Below are 20,739 nucleotides of genomic sequence, written 5' to 3'. Positions count from 1 at the left end.
TTCCAAAGTGTAAGGGTTTGCGCAAAGTATGCTGGTACCTGAGAACACCAACCTCCTTACTGCCGCTGGAGATGTCTGGAAGTTCGCCAAAACGTGACATCATTGGAGACGCCGGCGGAGAGTCATCCGCATCAGATGGGCAGGAGCAGCGGCTCCATACTTGTCGAAGTTGACTGAAGAAGTAGTGACGATCCTGTTGTTATCCGGGAGCCACGTCTCAGAGACAGACTCGCTAATCATACCAACAAGGTGACCTCGTGCAGCAGGTGGCAAATTTGTTGCCCTTGATGCGCATGGGAGCGGGGATGTGGACGTAGCCAGATTGTCCGACGACGTGCATGAGAGCAATGTTAGGCACTGGGTTGGTGTACTGGAGCTTGCTGTGCCAGGTCTTGTGTTATTAGTGACTGAACAGGTAAGCACACAAATCATGTACTTCACAGCATACGGCCAGAGCTCCTCTGGGAGATCAGCTGCAATGAGTGCGGCACGGACTTGAGCAATAGTGATGGCATTGGCGCGCTCTGCGGCACCATTGTGGGTACTTCAAATGGCGGGGATGGCTTGATTGTGACACCTAAGTTGTTGAAGTAAGCCTTATTGCAAGCATTGAGAAGCTTGGCAGCCTTGTCGCTGCGGATAGTGACAAGCTGGAAGTTGTGCTTGGCCTTCATTTGATTTGCCCATTCGATAAGCTTAGTACCAAGGACTGCCTTGCTGTCTGATGTGAATCCCAGCGCTGGCAAGAGTGACCACCAGCGATGCTCATGAAGTACTTCTCTCCGGTCCGACCTGGTATAGAGATGAGGCCAACCAAATCAATGTGCACCATGTCCAGCAAGTGCTACGGCCGGTCCTGTGGACGGCGCAAGATGGTTTGGGTTGACTTTGATCGTCTACACGTGCGACAATTGATCTCTGGGGGACCTGTAATGACTATGCCCTTAACCACCTTGGCAGTGCGAGGGATGGTATTTTGGGAGGCATGACCAAAGATGTGGTGCCGTTCAGTGGCGGTGTGGGACGTTGTAGGTTTGCTGTGAGAGCTATGATAGGCAACGAGGGACGCGTAAACCAGTGCTGATGGCGCCTTCTTGTCGCTGTTGATGATAAGAAAGTTGGGCATACCGTCAATCTCAGACAAATAGGCAAGTTCTTCACCATCTGCGGTGTACAGTCTGTCCTTGCCGGACTGGTAGTAGGCACCCTTGCGCTTGAAAGGTCCCGGCGGACAACTTTCAAAGCAACACTACCTTGGCCAGCAACTGTGGCTGTCCCTATTGCACCTGAGATGTCACCCCCATTGACAGGAGTGCATGAGATGAACTTTGTATGGTCATTGAAGACGTGGCTGTTGGCTCCCATGTCAAACAGGTAACGCTGTCGCTAGCGGCAATTTGGCCATAGCCTTGGTGGTGATAGACGAAGACAAGGAGTCTGTGAAGTAGCTGTAGAAACCATAGTCTGTTTCTGTCACGGTTTGAGGTCTCCTGCCTATCAAACCTCACCTGCCGTGAGGGTGACTGCCCCTTCGCCCTAGCGTTGTTTACGGTTGCCCACCTATACATCCTCTTCGTAGCTTCATACAATACAACTCCAGTTCAATTCTTTTATTCTTCCCACATGAGCACCATCTACAAACCGGCACAGTTTCTGTGGTAATGGTGATGTTGCTCGCTGGCTGTGGTGTCTTAGTGTCACGGTTCAGGGCGCTCCTGCCTGTCGAACCTCGCCTGCCATGAGAGTGACTGCCACGTCACACTAGCGTTGTTTACAGCTACCGTGTCCGTACGCGTGATGCGCACCATTGCGTGATGCACCAAATGCCCTCCAACGCGTTTTCCAAAAACAAGGCTATTGAGCCACCCACAATAGCTAATATCACAAAATAATTTGGTGTTGTAGTAACTGATGCCTTGCAATCAATTTGTGCTATCTATATTTACTTGGAAGTGTGATGTTGCGGCCGCGGCAGGTGGTGATGGGTGGGGGGGCTGGAGGTGCCTCTGCAGGAACGGCACCTCTAACATCACGAGTATCAACGCGTTTTTGACGCTCTTTTGGCTAGACTGCTTGTGAAGCTTTTCTCTTGCCCTTTTGGGACAATTGTAGAGCTTTTGCAGCGTTGTGCTCTTGTTGTTGATGCTCACGCTCAGCCTTCTGTTCAGCTGTTTTTTGGGCCTTCACAGCTCTCTCCTTCCTCCAGGCCTCAGCAGCTACCTCACACTCCACAGGCTTCTCCTGAGCTATTCTCTTGTTGTATAGCTTATTGGCATGCCTCAGCTCAGCTCTCTCAGCTTTTTGGAGTTGTTGCTCTTTTTTCTCGCACTCAGTGACTGTTCGGCGGACCTGTGCCTCCCTAACCTTCCTTGGTGACTAAAAAACAGCTCCCCATGGTACTCTCGACGTTGCTGGAGATCCAGGGGCTTACTGTGTTTACTGTGCCTCTTCTTGCTCAGTAAGGCCTGTTGGAGCCACTGATTCTCATGTATCAGAAGGTCAACACGGGCTGAGAGAGCATGGTGTTGCGATCCATGAACAATTCGCAAAACAACACTGAACAAACAGGACTACGCAACAAGACGAGAGCAGCCAAGGAACTGCAGTATTGATTGACCGAGCTGTGAAACCGCGTCAGTGATACCCAGTATAATCAACACTCGCAATATCTGTTATACGAACTGGGATTGTATGAAAAGGACTGCAGTGGATACAACGTGGATGTTGTACACAAACAATCGTCACCGACCCATATACCAACCCACTTGCAGAGGACCCACGTCGACAACGATCAATAGGACACCGAGGACCAAGTATCGAGGTCACGTCAACAACGCTCAATTGGACCAAGTATCAAGTCACTGACGATACTTGATATGAGCGGTACAATCAATCCTCCTGTCAAGTATATAAGCAAGTAGACACGCTGCCCTTATGACATCGTGTTCAACCTCGTCAATCAACTTTGTTATTGGAATCTCACCTGCTCTAGAGCTAGACAGTATACTCTGTACTACTCATTGCAACCAGTCGCCATGGTCTTTGACTAGACGACTACCCCCTGATTATCACGGCGGTTTATCACGGTCAAACTTCTACCGCTCCAAGCTCGCTCAGTGATAACCAACCCCCGACGGCTTTCTGTACCTCTGCTCATCCCCGAGAACCAAACGAATAGTGTCTATGAGCTTTGCTTAAGACATGACTTCAACACTTTCTCTCACGTCATGGCATCTGGGCTATTGACTTCCCTCCCTACTCACTAGACCTTAACCCTATTGAGCACATGTGATGGGCACTAAAACAGAAGCTTCATGAGCTTCACCCAGAGTTTGATAACTTAGGAGACTCTGCTGAAGAGTGGGAGAGGTTTTGTGAAGGGTTGAAAGAGGCATGGTTAGCCATATCCAATTCATTGATAAAGAAGCTCATCCACTCAATGCCACGCCGTATCTCTGCTGTACAGAGAGCTAGGAGGTACCAGACTAAATATTAAGACTACACGCTGTTATAAGCTGAAATCAGAACTACTTTTTGACTTGTGGTTGTGGAGATATTCGATTGTGAATATTCACTGACAATGTTTGCGAGGTGGTGGCAGCGTGCGCTGCGACCAAACTTTTGGCGAGTGACTGTAATATGGGCTCCAATCATTTGCTATCCATCAAGCACTTCGATGTCTCTATTGACTTCAAGGAGCGAGGTTGTGCCTGCTAGCCTAGCAAAGTACCTAGGTTCTGAACAGGAGCGTCTATGCTCGGCAACATACCGGCTGGATAGTCCATCGCGTACCTCTCCGATTCCCAAAGCATGCTCATGATAACATCATTGTCCCCCATCAGCATAGGATCCACTGGTTCCATATCGTTCAGCGTATCCATCGGGAGATTGTCCAGCCACTCCGCCGATGGAGTATCTTGTATGGTCATCTCCGGGGTTGGGAGTTGTGTTGCGATGGCCTCGGGCTCATTGGTGTCATTTGCCACCTCCGGCAAGAATATGCGGTCTACCAAGGTCCCTCGAGACGCGCGCATTCTGCGATGTAATTGTTCCTTGTAAGCCTTGATAGCTTGATGGAAGCTTGATAAAATGCCATAGTACTGCTCGGCTTGAGGGCTAAGGTGTCTCAGCTCGCCCAACACGTGAAGCGATTTGAGAAATGCAGTTTGTCGCTCTGTGTTTGCTGTATCCTCAACAAGCAGCGAAAAGCCCAGCACAAGGCCTGTAGCGAAGACCCATGCTCTGTAGAGCCCATCAGAGATCTCTCTTTTGTTCAAAACAGGTCGTTTTTACTTACTTGAGAATGCACATATTTCCGAGTAGGTGGCCCGATCTCATGACTTGGTGGCACATGTGTGCCATGAACGTAGCCGCCTCGATACATGCGTCGGCTAGCTGATCGATCTTGGTCCTTCCTGCGATATCGTGATGCTGGAGTGACTTTGGTCCGTCTGAAAGCTGAGGTACAACGTGCTGTATGAGAAAATGTCGCGTGACTAAGATTACACTGAAATAGTAGGCTCCAGAAACGTGCACGTTTCCGATGATGACATGTCTGCTATTAGTCGAGTCTTCATCGTTTGATTTCCGCAATATGGAAGGGAAGTTTCGACTGCGTTGCTGCAAAGCTAAGACAAGGCTTTCAGCCGTGTCCGCGTCGAGCTCACCTTCACCAGATTTCTGGACAGCGGTATCAAGGATTGCCGTGATCTCGTAGATGGCACCGAGCGCCAGCGATCGGTATATGACATCAGCGTTATTATCGGTCCTGTCGCTAACGTAGCTGGCATGACCCGATCGAGGTGACGGGGTGCTGCTCGATCGTCCAAGGATAGAGCTGCAGACAACGTCGAAGACGCGTATGCTTTTGGCTACGCGAAGTCTGTAACGAAGGAACTACTGTCAGACACTACGTTCTCTCATGTATCAGACAATGATTGAACACGTACCTTGCATTCCGGGTAGAGGGAGCAGTGCGCTTGTATTGGGCAGACACGTGCAGGCCCAGTATGTCGGCGGCTTTGGAGGCGCAACCAAGGTACATAAAGGCAGAGTTACGTCGACAAGCTCCAAACATGTAGAATGCCATGAGAAGAAACACCCTGACAAGGTCCAAGCTTGGATTTTCAAGCATCTGTGCGAAAGCTAGCTTGCGAGCATAGGAAAACAACTCAGCTGTCCAGACTACAGCATCTTTTGTTGGGCCGTAGCATTGGGCACCAATTGCGACCATTAGGTACAACGAGGCCGATTGAATGCTCTTCAAGTTTTGCGAAGCGGGCGATTCTCCAGGCAAGTTCGTTCGAGTCTCTGTCTGCAACAGATGGCATACCTCTTCCCAAGTGTACAAGTCAAGAAGACCGTTAGACTGCAAAGATCTCAGTAGTGCTCGAGAAACGAGCAGCGATAGGGAATGGAAGAACCTACAGCATCGAAGAAGTACTGGATGTAAGCCTTTTTGTCTTCAACACAGAGCCCATCGTAAAAGCGGCTCGATCCCTTGTCGAGGGCATCTGCTTCAAACAGCTTTCGACTTTCTTGAGCATCGGTAAAACCAGAAGGGCCAACATGACGTTCTAATGTCTTTTGGAGGAACTGTAGAAACGAAATAGCCGCTGTGTTGCCAATGAACACTGTTGAACATGGTGGTCAATGATTTGTTTCATGTCTGAGCCTCTTGATAAAAAGAGTTTCGAGGTTGCTTACCTTTCTCCCCGCTAACACTTGACAACATAACGGATGGCTGAGCCATAACCTCTATTGAAGAACCTCGCGTGTCGTTGCTGCTGGTACTTTTTTCAGAAGTGTGCTCTTGCACATCTGCAGCAAGACCGGGTCCTGGGTTACCCGCTAACATAGTAGTGGGGGCGTGGAAATTCCAGGAATTCGGGGATATCATAACCTCATTGGCCCCGCTTCCTTCAAATGTCAAAGGGGCATGCTGCGCTGAAGCCAACTGTGAGGGTGCTGATGGGGGCTGCGGCAACGGATGATGCCGCCGACCAGCGGTGTAGTGGCATATACCATCGTACCTTTTCTTCTCGCACGGATTGCAGGGCTGATTGCCATCACAACGCTTCTTGGACGCTTTGCACTGATCGCATGCCCTAACAACTCGCTGACGATCTTGTGGCTTCACCGGCCGGCGAGGCATTGCGAGGCGGTAGTTACCTTCAATCCGTCATGTGGTCAACTTAGTGCTGGATTCGATAAACAGTGCAAAAGCCGCTCAGTGTAGGGAAGAAACGAGTTTGCGGAAGACGGTTAAGGAGTAGCCGCTGCTGATGTAGATAACGTTATATTATCAGCATACCTTTCGCCTGCTGCGGCCAACGATAGCAATTCGAAGATCTAAAATGGTGGGCAGTCTCGAACGAACCGTTCCGCGCACTGTCAAGCGAATGATAAGCGTAGCGCAACGCGGGGTAGCAGCATGGCTGAGCGGTCGTGACTCGGGGTGCATGATCCGAAGACATAGGTGTTTGCGAAATATCTGCCGAACCCCGTGACCTGGGCAGAGACACAACTTAACAACAACATGAATCTTCAGTCTCCAACCTGGCAGATCTATGCAGCCTTACACGCAGATTATACTGCAAAAGAAAATATATCTTTATAGTGTTGTAGAGGCTGGCAGCAGAGGGTGTAGTGGATCTCCCCTTGATGAGGCAGCTAAAATATAGCGTCTTAGCACATTTACGAAGACAGTACACAATGTACGCGTAGGGTTAACTCCGGCTGGTATCCGTGAGTGGTCTACTCACAAGGGACAGCATCAGAGAAATTACCCATGCGTATGCCAAGCCTAACTAATCGATAAGGACGTATGCTTGTACGTAAGCTCCCAGGAGTTCATACATTTGTGAGGTACCCAAACAATCACCCGTCCACTTCTTATCATTCATGCCTCGCAGGCCACACCGAGAAATGATTGCTAACTAATACAGAGAAATCGAGTGAACTAGTCATAAAGACGGCTTGGGGTCTCCGAGCAGTCACGTCTCTCCGCGTCCCGCCCACCAGTCCGTGAATGTGAGCAATACTCAGAAAAACAATATTCTGAGATTGTTCTAGTTTGTTGATCTATTTAGATTACTTTCGCGCTGGAGTCTTTGTATTCGCTAAGCTTGAACAAGCCCTTCGCATTTTCTCTGCCGATCTTGAGGCGGTCTCCGGTGTTCATCTCAGCATTATCGAACCAAGTACAGCCATCTTCGAAGGTCTCGAACGGATAGTCCACAGAAAACAGGATGCGATCAGCACTGACCTCATCCTTGACAAAGTTCAAGGTTGTCGTGGAGAAATGACCCGATGTCGTGATCCAGAAGTTCTCGTTGAAGTACTCGCGAATCGTTTTCTTGCAGTCCAGTCCAGGCTTGAGCAGCTTCTTGCGGTCCTCAAACCAGTGGTTGATGCGCCACATATCGAACGGGATGTGCTCGCCCAAATGCCCGAGAATTACTTGGGCCTTTGGATGACGATCAAAAACGCCGTTTGTTACCATGCCCAGAGCATGCAGGCTGACGCCGACAGCGAACGACAAAGGAGGGCCAATGAGCCATTGGCGGTCTTTCCAGAGCTTCTCGAAGACAATACCAGTGGGGTTACGTGGGTGCAAGTACAGTGGCACGTCAAGATCCGTGAGTGTTTCCCAGAAAACGTCCCACTCTGGTTGATCGTAGAAGATGTAATCTTCGCCATCCGCGCCGGCCCTCTGGGTGTCATTTACTAACGCGCCTTTGAAGCCGTACTTTGTTACAGTTCGCCGTAATTCCTCTGCAGCTTCTTTTGGGTTGTGCATCGAAAGTGTGCTACGATTCAATTGTCAGCTTCTGACGAGGTTCCTTGTCATCAAACACGACCAACTTACGCAAATGCTCCCAATCTGTCCGGGAACGGCTTAATTTGCTCAGCAACGTAGTCATTAATCTCAACAGCCAAAGCCTGAGCTTCCTTGGGATCAGAGATATCCTGAACACCTGGAGCAGTGTAGGAAAGGATGGTGTATCCGACTCCGTATTGATCCGCAAACTTGAGGCGAATATCGGTTAAATCTTGTATCTCCTTTGTGTGCTTCTCGGCGTCTGTACTAAACATGCCGGCCCACCACTTTGTCTTTTCTTCGAGGCGGGGTAAGGCAAAAGCCTCTTCCAGAATGATCTTCCCGAGCATTGTGAGTGTAGAGTTCGGTCTTGGTAAGCTGACAAGAATGAAGAGTTTTTAGGAATGTTTTATAGGGATTTCAAAGGCCGGGAGTACCAAGATATATAATCGTATTCACAGAGCTATTGCTTATGCATCAGGTTAACTATGGTGGTCAAGGCGGCAAGTATCATCATTCAACTACGAGGATACTGTGCCGAACAGGTACGTTTACCGGGCTTATTCCCCTCTTCTTACGCATCGCGGAAACCCCCGCATTAATTGCAGCGGTATTTCGTATGAACACCGTGAGCTCGGAGCCACTCGTTGCCCGTTATGGTAATGTGGATGCAGAGGTGCATTAGCCGATCGAGCTGTGGGTGTAGCGGTTATTGTACATTAACCGCCACATCAACCAATCAGTGGCATACGATGCGGTTCACAACATACAGTCCGCATCCGCTACAGAGCTCACGAAAAGTGCTCGTGCCGCTAGCCGCATCTTTGGAGTTCAGCTTATCGAATCGCGCGTACAGGAATTTCCGCAGGCAGCCAGCCTTCGACAGAATGCGGTGTACTCGTGATCGCATACCTCAAATCTATATTTCAAGTTTAGCAAGTCTTGAAATTGTGAAGTCAAGTCGGTCACAAGATTTCACTGAAAAGACATCGTCTCGAAAACATTAACGCCTGGTTCTCTCGCTTCACGACAAGCGACCTCATAGATCGAGCATCCATCCAATTTTTTTCCTGGCTTTGTGATACAGAAGAAAAACAATAATGGTATCCCTGAGCGAGACTGGCTGGAGGCGACTGAGCGTGGGGGTGGTTGGAGGCGGTATCGGTGGTTTGGCCACTGCTATCGCGCTACGTCGAGCCGGTCACGATGTTATCATTTATGAGCGTCACGATTTCGCTGGAGAGGCTGGAGCCTCGGTATCTTGCGCTGCCAATGGTACCCGCTGGTTGCACGAATGGGGTGTTGACGTGGAGAAGGGCGATCCCGTGGTGTTGAAGAAGCTCATCAACAGGGATTGGAAAACTGGCGAGCCCGTCAGTGTCTATGATCTTGACGATTACGAAGAGCGATGGGGATACGTCTACAACATGTTCCATCGGCAATATATGCACAAAATGCTTATGGATTGTGCGTTACAGGAAGAAGGTGCTGGAGCTCCAGCAAAGTTGAAAGTTAATCACGCGGTATGCACCCAATCCACGCCAGACACGTCTAACTTCATCTTTGAAGTAATGCTGACAAATTCTATAGTGTGAAACTATAGACCTAGAATCCGGCACTATCAGGTTCACGGACGGCACCCAGAGTCAACATGACTTGATTGTTGGAGCAGACGGCATTGGATCCGTAACACGAAAAATCATTGGCCTGAACCCTGAGAAACGACCTGCTGAGTCTAGCTGCTTACACGCCAATGTCTTGACAAAAGACGCCAGAAAACTTGGCCTTGTGGACTACTCGCTCAACAGCGCACTTGAATACTGGGGTGGTCAAGAGGGCAAGTGGGACAAGATTGTGCTTTCGCCGTGCAACGGCGGCGAGCTCCTCTCCTACTATTGCTTCTTCCCTCGCTCAGCAGGTGATTATGCAAATCACTCTTGGGGAGGTGCCGATCTATCGGTTGAGGAGCTTCTTGCACCGTATCCTGAGCTCGATGCTCAGGTGAAGGCTCACCTTGCTATAGGCATAGAAATTCAGCCTTGGCGTTTGTGGGTACACCAGCCTTACCCGTACCTTGTCAAGGGCACTGTTGCATTACTTGGAGATGCTGGTCATCCGGTGAGTGATTTCTCTGTTTCCATTCTGGTCCGAGTCAATCACAAGCTGACCGAGATTCGTAGATGATGCCCCATCAAAGTCAAGGAGCTTGTATGGCCATTGAAGATGCAGCGGCACTGGGCATACTCTTCAGCAAGGACTACTTTACTGGAGACGTGAAAGAGTCCCTTGCTGTTTACGAAACAGTCCGCCTCCCTCGCGCCACAAGAGTTCAGTCTTCCGCTGCCAAGGCTGCATACAATATCAATGAACGCATTGGTAAGTGTATTTGCTATGATCAAGTATAATATGGCATTTGCTGACAAGTATCACCAGGCTTTTCCAGCAACACAACGTTCTCCAACTACAAAGTAGAGGACGAAGCGAACAAGTTGACCATCGAAGAGATGAACGGGTACGATATGTACAAAGACATCGATCAAGTGTTTGCTGAGCGAAGAGGCGTGCCATATACGGACAAATATGTTAGAGGGTTGCCATTTGGACTTGGGCTGTAGAATGACTTTACTGCCAATCAGTCTACAACATTATAATACGGATCATAGTTGCTGGGATGACTTGTTTACTACCTATGAAGATTTTTCTTAAGATCGTCGTTGGCCTGTTTTGACAAGCTCTGAAGCTGTCTCAGCTGCAGTTCCGATTTGAACTTTACAGGAGTTGTTCTTCGTCGAAGCGCGACGACGCTACCGTCTCGAAAATAATCGAGCATCGCTTCCGACCGCACAAGGCTTACTTGTCTTGTTGTCGCGATAAATCGTGAGTGATCAGTACACGTGTGCGGAAATATTGAAGGATTGAACTAAGGTTGTATTGAACTAAGCTGTGTGTTTAAATAGTCTGAGGACAGGGAGGTTTGACCATGAGACTGTTGTGTTACTACAATTGTTTGACGGAGTATCATATCGGTCCGTTTATACCCAACCTTACTGTGCTGACCTAACTGTACTGCGACAGTTATTCATATGGCAGGTGAGGTACGACAGACAGTAGCACCCTAAACCATGACACTTGTTCATGGCGAGCGCCCTCCTTAGTCGAGACGAGGCGGCACCAATCTATCGGAACCTAGGTTACGACATGATTGATCGCCTTCGAATTGAGGAGAAATTGTCATTCACTACGGATAATGTCACGGTTTGGGGTCTCTCCTGCACTAACGCCCTGTCGCACCTCACCTCATGGTGGGAGGTTGCTGCCTTTTCCCACTAGCGTTGTTTACAGCCACTCACCTACATATACTGTTCGTAGCTTTATACAATACAACTGCAGTACAACCCTCAACTTCTTCATTTTGCGTACAGTACACTGAACTCCAACAGACAAACAAGAGATCCAGGCATATTTTACAGGTATGTGGGTTGTTTACTGCTACGGGAAGTGAGTATCTCCATCAATTCCACGAGCGCAACTCTGACAAGCTCAGTATAATCGCAAATCTGCATAACAAACGGCTTGAGCGTCGTCCTTCAAAGACATCTCGCGTGTTCTACAGGGGCAACGCACCACTGGGTGATTTCGTGGAGAATGTCAACATATTTGGTCAACCGTTCACAAGTTCCTCATACCGTCCACTTTTCACGCCTGGTATTCTGAACACCGCTTGTGACTTGACCATCTTACAGCAAGCCGTCATAAACCACAATTTTGACGTAAAAGAACAGGGTATAAGGACAACCTGCGCATCCGTGTTCAACAATACCAGAGTCTACAAGACTGGCAAGATGCTTTATCGCTACATTTGCGAAATGAGGGAAATATCACACCGGGAACGGCTTTTCTGGGGCAATTCTGATGCCTTTCCATACCTTTCAACATTTGCTTACTCAAGCTTACAGTATACACCGCGACGTGATCGTGCTTTTCATTTTGCGGCCTTTGGACCCTCAAGCTTACCTGACAGGTGAAGCGACCAACCAAAGCCTCGTATCGTGCACTGTCAACGCATTATTTCGCTTGTGGAGAACCACTTCCGCGATCACCTGGCTGGCGACTATTCGACGTTCTTCCTGGCTGGGCTGTTCCATGTTTGCCTCACGCTAATTCCGTCACTACCTTCGCTGGTTACTGCTGGACTGTTTACCCGCGCGGCCATGCTGCTGCATCGCACGGTTGTCGATCTGCCAGGCATGTAGCAGTTTCTGCGCGGTGTGCAAGCTGTGGTTTGGGGTGTGAGGAAGAACCTTCTGCAAGAAGCAAGAGTGTCGTTCGAGAATTTTGAGCCGCCGTCAGACTCCGTTGAAGTGAGCAAAGAATGGGGTTCCCGCTTTTGGAGTACTTTCAGAGCCAGCCTAACGCGGGAACTAAAGATTTGTACGGCCTTCATGGGAGATTGGGGGAAGTGATTGAGGTCTGGGAGAAGCCAAAAGACTCCGTCCGGGAGAAACGCAAACAACTGGATGGTTCGTCTGTCTGAGTACTCAAGAACTCAGCGATACAGCTCGTAGCGTCGGCCGTTGGAGACAGTCTGTCTGAGTAAGGCAGTGTCTATCGTCATCGACAAAGACCCTCTCCTTACATTGTATGTGTCACGACGATGTATTACTCTGAAAGCAGCAACGGGAATGACAGTTTGCCAATCGTCCAAGAGCTTGCGTAATATTTCGGTCAATCCTTCACCAGTCGAGGTTTGGGAATTGGGTTACAACACGTTGAACCGGAGCGCATCGGTGCGAAGTCGAGTCGATGCAACGGGAAGGCCCTGGCTCCAAGACTCGGAGGATAACAAGCATAGCATGTCAGTTGCCCGTAGATGCTGACGGATGGGGCATTTTAGCGGGGTGATCATTTAGCGGGGTGATCATTTAGCGGGGTGATCATTTAGCGGGGTGATCATTTAGCGGGGGTCATCATTTAGCGGGATTTGTCAATGGGTACAAGTGTTGTGTGTTTCCTTGGTGCCTATCTGAGTTACAGTTTTGTAAGGGAAACAGTCCTGTATTATGACGGATTCGGCCTAGTGGTAGATCCAACCTGACTCCAGCTGCTAAGTAAAGTACCCAGTCATCAACAAGATTCGTTGCGACGTCGTCGTTCGAGTACAAACTTTTGCAGCAACAAGATACGTCCTCCGAAGTAACCTCCCTGTTGAACTCTTCGTTCATAGCAAACCGTACCGCTCCTCGTGTTGCCAACAGACATTATCAGCTGCGATATCAGCTTCTAGTCATCTCTTAAGACTGTCAGCGGCAAGCGCTCCCGATGGTTCCCATTTCGATGTAACCCAGACGTCTAGGTTGCGGATGCGAAACTGCCGAGACTTCTTGCTGATTTTGTGATAGCTAAGCGTGGCTGAAGCGGAGTGCAAGCGAGGAATCAGCGTCCAAGTATTGGTCAGCAAGACATACACAGATTCGAAAATAGAGTCATGACCACATGTAACATACCATTTCATCCTCGCATTAACAGCAGAGTTGCATCGCAAATCAATTCTCCTTCCTACTACCTGTTCGACCAGCGTAATGTACGCCCGGAAATGGCGTTTGCTACTGGTACGTTGGAATGGAAGCTTCGATATTCTCATCCTTGCAATGTCGAGGCGTCAATTTTGGTGCCTAGATATCTTGACTACCTTGTCAGCTTGAAGATACTTCGTGCAAGACTTCCTTCTTGAGCAAATTGAGATTCCTTGCTGACCCGCACGAACTGCTGGCTTGATAGCGGATGCTTCTCTGCAAGGTTAAGGATGTCAAGGGCTGGGCAGGATCTGGCATGTCATTTCTCGTCCATTCACAACGTCGAGAATGTGTGTAAATTTGTGGTTGACTTGTGTCATAGAATCTGATGGTGTCAGCAGTAGCAAGTCCGGGAGCATTAGCAGCTTCAGGTATGGGCCTAATTTGGCGCCAATCACTTTGGTTCCTAAATCGATAGGAGCAGAACTTTCGCCCTTCAAATGATCAAGGCATATCCAGGTGTTTACATGCGACAAGACGTTCCGTCAAAGCAACTCATGCATACGCCTAGCGTTGCATCCGTAAGAGACGAGAGCCCTCTGACTTAGCAGAAATACTTTGATTCTATCATTCCCACGCCATACAAACAGAGCTTGGAACTTTCACCTACAGCCAACATGAGTAATATGGTACCATCTCAACCGTCGTCACTGGCCATTGCCAGCGGTATTCTCTTCTTTGGAGCCTACGTCTTCTACAGGTGGCTTCTGCCCAAGCCGATCACGGGCATACCATACAACACCAAGGCCACGAAATCGATATTTGGTGACCTTCCAGACATGCTGGAGCATCTCAAGCACAGCAAGGCAGTGACCGATTGGATGGAGGGACATGTGAGCATTAGGTTCGCTTCTGATTTGGGACATACTGACACTCGACAGAACCATAGGCACAACTCCCCGATCGTCCAAGTCTTCTTCTACTTGTTTCAAAAGCCAGTAGTCATCATCAACGATTTCAAAGAGGCACAAGATATCCTGATGCGTCGAGGCAAGGAGTTCGACAAGCCAGATATGATCAGCGATCTTCTCTACGGTCTCGCTCGTGAGCATCATTCAACGTTGAAGTCAAACGATGATCGGTTCAAGTCGCAGCGCAAATGGCTGCAGGACCTCATGTCGCAATCGTTCCTCCATGGTGTCACTGGTCCTCATCTTCACAAGACTTTCATGGAGTTGATCCAACTATGGCAGGAGAAGATGAGGCTATCTGGGCCGGAACACCATCCCTTTCTGGTAAAGCCTGACATCACTCACTCTGCGCTCGAAGCAATCTGGGCAGCTATGTTCGGTACTGGCGAGACGGCGACCATCACGATGAGACAGATCGATCTGCTGTCTTCGCTCAAACCAGAATCTATCCAAGTTCACCCCGATGGTGCTCTGGACATACCCGAAGCAGATCGGGCGCCAACCTTTGATGCCATATTGCGGCTCACCGACACGTTCGAAGGGGTACTGAAGTCACCATTCCCTCGAATCTATGGATGTGAGTTGCGGCCCTATTTCAGCGCCGGAGGTCGAAGACTAACAACTTACCTCTAGGGTTTTTGCCATACCGATTTGCCAACCTGGTAAAGCTGAAGAACAACTTGATCATAGATGAGATCAGAAAGGCCGAGCGAAGGATGCACGACATCAATGGCGAACAGGGCAAGGTATTCAACGCTGTGGACCACATGCTACACAGGGAGTCACAGCAGGCTGCAAAGGAAGGCAAGAAGCCTCAATACTACTCCAAGCCCATGATTGCAGAGGTATGTGTTTTTATTACGCCAGATCAAACAGGGTTTTACATTTGCTAACTCCACGCAGATATTCGGTCTTCTGGTCGCTGGACACGATACGACCTCTACCACATTGATGTGGTCTCTAAAGTGGCTCGCTGGCCATCCCACAGTCCAGTCCAAGCTCCGTACCGAACTCCGCGACGCCTACTCTGCAGCCTTCGCTGAAGGGCGCGTCCCTACTTCTCACGAGATCACCACAACTCCTGTCCACTATCTTGATGCCTCAATTGAAGAATTAGTGCGTTGCAGTCAGACCGCTGCCATCACATCTCGGACAAGCACAACGAACGCCGTCGTCCTGGGTCACGTCATCCCGAAAGGAACCAGAGTCATAATGCTAGGTCAATCTGCAGGCATACTGAAACCGTCACACAATATTCCAGATTCGCTTCGCTCCCCTACCTACCACAGTGCTGGAGGTGGCAAGATCGGCGCCTGGGACGAGACATCAGCCGAGGAGATGGCAGCTTTCAAACCCGACCGCTGGCTCAAAACTGAGGCTGATGGTAGTAAAGTCTTTGATGCAACGCTTGGTCCACATCTGGGGTTTGGTGCGGGTCCACGCGGTTGCTTTGGACGCAAGCTAGCATACCTTGAGCTGAGGTTAGCGATAGTTCTGATCTTATGGCACTTTGAGCTGCAGAAGGTTCCCGACAACCTCGATAGTTACGAGCCTATCGAGCAGCTCACCCACAACCCGATCCAGTGCTACGTTAGGCTCGCTCCGGCGCCATAAAGATTGCCTTTGGTCGGTTTTCAGGTGTGTTTGTAGAGAGGGTCTTGACTGTCTCGAGGTTGATTAGAATGATGCAGGTCTCATGTTAAGTTCTAGCGGAGTAAAACACCTTCGTTGTCCATAATTTTTCCACGCTCCATCAAGTACCCGCGCACTTATTCTTAGAGGCGTGATACAACATCGGCTCGATTTTAATGACTCAAACTCGAATTGATCTGCCCATGCCAGCGCGTTCAAGAGTCAGTAAGACGGTACGATGAAGCTCATATAAGTACGTTACAGGTGGATTTTTGGTGCTGTTGCTGCCCAGTTGATCAAAAGTAGACGTTTTACGCTCAGTAAGTCGTAGTACGGCTAGATTTCCCATTTGAGTATAGTGCACACATAAGAGTGAATTGCTTGGCTTGTCTCCTAACCCATTGTCTTGCCTATCCCACCTTTCACAAGCTGCCACCTGGTCTGCCTTTGTCAAGGTGCTTGAGCCAGTTTTTCTGAAGTAGAAGAGCTTCAACAGTTGACCCTGAGAGTGAATTGCAGTCACACGTGAATCATTTGTTTGGCGGAGCTGAAGCAGTGCTCTTACTCGCAGCTGGTAGATGGGATGGAAAGGAATCTTCAAGCCATTTTGAAGACGATGAGGTACTTTGCGCGGCCTACTTTGAGCCACCACTGCCACGGGGCATCCATCAACTCCTAGTAAGTCTTATCTGTAGCGGCAACGGCCACTGTAGAATACTGATAGCTACGGTAAACGATAACGTAGGACTATCGGGTCGATGGAATACTGCGTTCTGTTGATATCTAGCTAGGAGGTGGCGATATATACATGGCTTGAAACGTGCTAAACATGACCCGTTACAACCGTGTGTATTGAGGCTCATGTGCAACGTATATTGCAGCAGTCTGATACCGCAACATTATCCTTCGATAGATCCTCAGGTATGTCGTCAAAGTACTACGGAGGAGTTGCTCACTACGTTACTTCTATGACTACGGAGACCACATTCACTGCTTCCTACGCCCCACATGATCCGTAGCTGTACCGTACTACTACAGGCATACTGACTGTTGGACGCGCTGGTCCATGGAACTAGATCAAAACTCTAACAGCCTCACGTACTAGTGGCGTTAAGGAATACCTTCGTGCTGGTAGACTAGCATTGTAATACACAACGAGATGGGCGAAACATACTTCAAGCGACACGATCTCAAACGCCATGTTCTAGGCGGGCAATGGATCTTTCCATCTCGATCTAGTCACGCTCGGAGACAAGCACCCACATTTGCTCCTGTACAAAGATTCCCATATAGTTTGTAGATTTCCAAGGGTTGTCCGGCTGAGCAAGAGCCCAATCGAAATGACGCATGAACTTTGAAGCGGTTAGCATAGTTGACGAATATACTAAATGATCGACTCACCTCAAAGACAACCTTCGTAATTTCTAGCCAAGCGATAGACTTCCCGAGACACTGATACTTCCCGTACCCAAAGATCATCTCAGTAGTACGCCGCATCGCAGTGAGCTTATCCTCGTTAGTCTTGTTCTCTTCAGGCAACCATCGCTCAGGTCTGAAGTAATCGGCATCTTCGCCGAACATGGCCTTGTCGTGATGCACACCCCAAGCATTGTAGCTGATGTCTGTGCTACCGGGGAGATAGTACTGCTTGCCCTCGACAGTGACACGATCGCCGCCCTTTGGTACTTTCTTGGGGACAACATCGGTCACGGGAGGAAAGATGCGCAGGCCTTCTCGAACGACGGCCTGTAAGTATGGAAGATTTCGGAGAGTGGTATCTTGAACAATGCTCGTTGCGATGGGAGCCGCCCCTGAGTGTACAGCAGCATCCACCTCAGCCTGTAAACGGTAATAGACGCGCGGATGAGCAATGAGGTAGAGCATAGCTGATCTGATAGCTGTAGCAGTAGTGTCAGACCCAGCAAGGACTTGTAGTACAGCTTCAGAGAAGAGCTCTTCTTTGGAGAGACCATGGTGTATGAAGGAAGCCAGCATATCAGAGCGACCTTCAGTTGACTTTTCAAGCCGTGAGTCGATGAGCTTGCGGGCTACGCCCATCATCTTGCCGAAGCCGCTCTGGTCTTTCTCTGACGGTCCGAGTAGGCGTGCGATGGGTGGCCATTGCAAATACTTCGTCAAACCGAGCGCAGCGGATATCGCAACAACCGAAAGGCCCTGTTCGCCTGACTTGATATAGTCGTTCAAATCAGTGTCAGCTTGGAGGTCGCCGAATGCTTCACCAAAGCCAATAGTGCTGATGACATCAAGGGTGAAGTACTGAACCTTGCGCGCAAGATCCATTGGCTTCGACCCTGCGGTAGTGGAGATGTACTTGCTGCGGATTAAGTTGAGCAACTCGTTTAGTCGACCATCAATGTCCGGTTCCAAAGACAAGTTCTCCTTTCCGGAATAGCCAGCAGCCATCTGCTGTCTACGCTTGGTGTGCTTCTCTTCATCAATTTGGCTAAACACATGGTCCTTGCCAGGCTCAACTCGAGTGGCAGTATTGAACCAATAGGACCTAGTGTACTGCGAACGAACCGCGTTCATATGCGCGAGCAGCTCCGGCGACGAAGTGACCAGTTCATTGGGTCCGACTCGTGCGATAGGACCTATGCAAATATGAGCACGCCACGTTGCTGTACTACCACAGCGCTAATCGAGCCACTCACCGTATTTGTCGTTGACTTCTTTGTATGCGAGATGTGAGTGAAAACTGAGAATCACACACGAGTGCCAGAGTTCGGACCAGCCGGTACCAAAAGGACCGTTAAAATGCCGAAGGCGGTTGTATTTGCGATACTTGCCCGTCAAATAGAGAACAAAGATGGCAGTTAGTAGCAGCCACCATAGTGCGTACAACTGCGCAAGAAGAGACATAACGAGCCAAAGGAATGCGAGGAAAAGGTAATCGTCTGTGAATCCCACATCATGAGAGCTTTCCTCTTTTTAAGGGCTGTTATGCAATCACGGCCTCGTGTGGAGTGGGGTCATACTTTCGGCACAGCCGTCTTGGATGAAGTTCCCGTGTCGAGCCTTCCCGTCCCTAACTTAGGCCGTGCGGGGCGGAGGTTCCGCGTTGGTCCCTACACCTGTCAACACCATAGGTTGTGAAGAACCACCAGCACAAGTATGTCGATTACTACGCCGCACTGTTGCATGAAATCCCCGTTGCTCCAGTACTTAAATTCCACCGCCCGCTTTCTGTTGCGGCCCATTTGACCCTCCTTTTATCGACTTCTCGCAATGAGTGACGATCAGCCCACCGTCACTGTCCCTGTCGACGTAAGCGCACATGATGCCTATTTCCAACAGTTGAGCGTGCTGAACATTTGCAGACAGATCTAGATTCGACTTATGATGAGACCGACGCGTATGTTCTCTGGCTACGATATAGGAACACAGTCTGATTGTTGCGCAGACAGAGTTATGCGACATCATTATCATCCAGCGTTGAGAAGTACAAGTGGGAGAATGGGCGGCGTTATCACAGTTATCGTGAAGGAGGTTGCACGCCAGAGCCCCGCCACAATCGAATTCTTGGCTGATGGTCGTAGCGTACAACTTCCCCAACGACGAGAAAGAGCAGGATAGGCTGGACATGAGCCATCACATGTGTCTACTGCTTTTAGACGACAAGTTGCACCTCACCGAGCTTTCAAATGATAGAGCAATCCGAATACTTGACATTGGGACCGGGACTGGTATATGGGCGATGGACATGGGCGACAGATTCCCGAACGCGACAGTGATTGGGAATGAGTTGAGTCCAATACAGCCAAAATGGTAAAGTGTCTGCGATGTGAGCATTCTCTGCAGCTGATAAGTCAGAAGGGTACCGCCAAATGTGCAGTTTGAGATCGATGATGTTGAGAGCCCATGGCCACCTCGGGAGCCGTTCGACTTTATTCACGGCCGCTATATGCTAGGAAGCATACAAGACTGGCCGAAACTCTTGCGCCAGTCCTACGAGTGAGTTGGAACCCTCGAACTTGCTTGCACAGTCTTTGAAGCTGATTGGCCAGGAACCTTGCTCCGGGTGGCTGGATAGAACTGCAAGACTTCAACACGTTGGCATACAGTGAAGATGGGAGCGCAAAGGATGACAACAAGGTGATTGAGTTTTGCCGTGTGTTCAATGCAGCCTGCGACAAGATTGGGCGCCACGGGTCACCGGGCCAACATCTCAAAGGGTGGGTCGAAGAAGCTGGCTTCACCAACGTACGGCACGACGTACGCAAAGTCCCAATCGGTACTTGGGCAAGAGACAAGAAGTTGGTCAGTGCAGTTTTGGCCTGCAAAAATCTGGCGCTGACAAGCTCCCAGAAACAAGTTGGCGGTATATTCCGTATGAACTTAGAGGAGCTCCTAGAGGCCGCACTGCTGGGATTGCTTGTTCGGGTTGAGAACTGGAAACCGGAGGAGGTCCACGTTTTCATTGCGCAAATCAGAGAGGCGTTGAGGGATAGATCGGTGCATCTAATGGAAGAATTGTAAGTACTACTGAGGTGGTATTATTTCTCAGGCTTACGCTGACCCCTGAGTCAGTCACACCGTATGGGCCCAAAAGCCTGACAACTAGCGGCATGTAGGAGTCTTCTGTCAAGGTGCCAACCTTGCCATGGCTTGGAGGTGATTGTATGCGATTCGTCATTAGAGATAGCGTGGACGCGATCCTAGATTTGTTATGATGTTATCTTCATGGTGACTGAATTCCATCCTTTTGCAGTATCCTATCAGCTATGAACATCCTTTGCATATCTTCAGGCGTGATCTTCCGTCGTTCGAGCTCATCATCAGA

General features: G+C 49.5%; 6 protein-coding genes across 6 annotated transcripts; 3 read left to right on the top strand and 3 right to left on the bottom strand.

Annotated features, from left to right (window-relative positions):
- Window positions 1-3,626: 3,626 nt before the first annotated feature.
- Window positions 3,627-6,154, bottom strand: BU25DRAFT_377305 (uncharacterized protein; the record flags this gene model as incomplete). The annotated part of the gene is made up of 5 exons (XM_033704141.1): window positions 3,627-4,242; window positions 4,298-4,882; window positions 4,950-5,368; window positions 5,428-5,633; window positions 5,707-6,154. The coding sequence occupies 5 exons, from the start codon at window positions 6,152-6,154 to the stop codon at window positions 3,714-3,716; spliced, it is 2,187 nt and encodes a 728-aa protein (XP_033556998.1). The 3' UTR covers window positions 3,627-3,713.
- Window positions 6,155-6,799: 645 nt separating this feature from the next.
- On the bottom strand, window positions 6,800-8,235 carry BU25DRAFT_494880 (2,3-dihydroxybenzoic acid decarboxylase). The gene is made up of 2 exons (XM_033711811.1): window positions 7,871-8,235; window positions 6,800-7,811 (listed from the first exon to the last, which is right to left on the bottom strand). The coding sequence occupies exons 1-2, from the start codon at window positions 8,170-8,172 to the stop codon at window positions 7,088-7,090; spliced, it is 1,026 nt and encodes a 341-aa protein (XP_033556997.1). The 5' UTR covers window positions 8,173-8,235; the 3' UTR covers window positions 6,800-7,087.
- Window positions 8,236-8,710: 475 nt separating this feature from the next.
- BU25DRAFT_377298 (FAD/NAD(P)-binding domain-containing protein) lies at window positions 8,711-10,504 on the top strand. Its single transcript, XM_033704140.1, has 4 exons — window positions 8,711-9,345; window positions 9,413-9,940; window positions 10,003-10,198; window positions 10,256-10,504. Exons 1-4 carry the CDS (start codon window positions 8,923-8,925, stop codon window positions 10,435-10,437), a joined length of 1,329 nt encoding a protein of 442 aa, XP_033556996.1. The 5' UTR covers window positions 8,711-8,922; the 3' UTR covers window positions 10,438-10,504.
- A 3,232-nt stretch (window positions 10,505-13,736) lies between these two features.
- BU25DRAFT_415051 (cytochrome P450) lies at window positions 13,737-16,016 on the top strand. The gene is made up of 5 exons (XM_033707449.1): window positions 13,737-13,766; window positions 13,820-14,228; window positions 14,277-14,883; window positions 14,940-15,151; window positions 15,210-16,016. Exons 2-5 carry the CDS (start codon window positions 14,013-14,015, stop codon window positions 15,918-15,920), a joined length of 1,746 nt encoding a protein of 581 aa, XP_033556995.1. The 5' UTR covers window positions 13,737-13,766; window positions 13,820-14,012; the 3' UTR covers window positions 15,921-16,016.
- Window positions 16,017-16,698: 682 nt separating this feature from the next.
- Window positions 16,699-19,126, bottom strand: BU25DRAFT_415049 (putative cytochrome P450 monooxygenase). The gene is made up of 3 exons (XM_033707448.1): window positions 18,611-19,126; window positions 17,340-18,550; window positions 16,699-17,290 (listed from the first exon to the last, which is right to left on the bottom strand). The coding sequence occupies exons 1-3, from the start codon at window positions 18,816-18,818 to the stop codon at window positions 17,174-17,176; spliced, it is 1,536 nt and encodes a 511-aa protein (XP_033556994.1). The 5' UTR covers window positions 18,819-19,126; the 3' UTR covers window positions 16,699-17,173.
- Window positions 19,127-19,184: 58 nt separating this feature from the next.
- BU25DRAFT_462657 (S-adenosyl-L-methionine-dependent methyltransferase) lies at window positions 19,185-20,520 on the top strand (the record flags this gene model as incomplete). The annotated part of the gene is made up of 8 exons (XM_033710536.1): window positions 19,185-19,223; window positions 19,277-19,311; window positions 19,360-19,445; window positions 19,496-19,724; window positions 19,773-19,910; window positions 19,964-20,216; window positions 20,265-20,431; window positions 20,487-20,520. The coding sequence occupies 8 exons, from the start codon at window positions 19,185-19,187 to the stop codon at window positions 20,518-20,520; spliced, it is 981 nt and encodes a 326-aa protein (XP_033556993.1).
- Window positions 20,521-20,739: the final 219 nt, after the last annotated feature.

Source organism: Macroventuria anomochaeta, assembly GCF_010093625.1.
Source record: "Macroventuria anomochaeta strain CBS 525.71 unplaced genomic scaffold BU25scaffold_42, whole genome shotgun sequence".
Classification (NCBI taxonomy): Eukaryota; Fungi; Ascomycota; class Dothideomycetes; order Pleosporales; family Didymellaceae; genus Macroventuria; species Macroventuria anomochaeta.
Note: the sequence above shows the minus strand (reverse complement) of the source record. Positions and strands in the feature narration are given on the sequence as shown.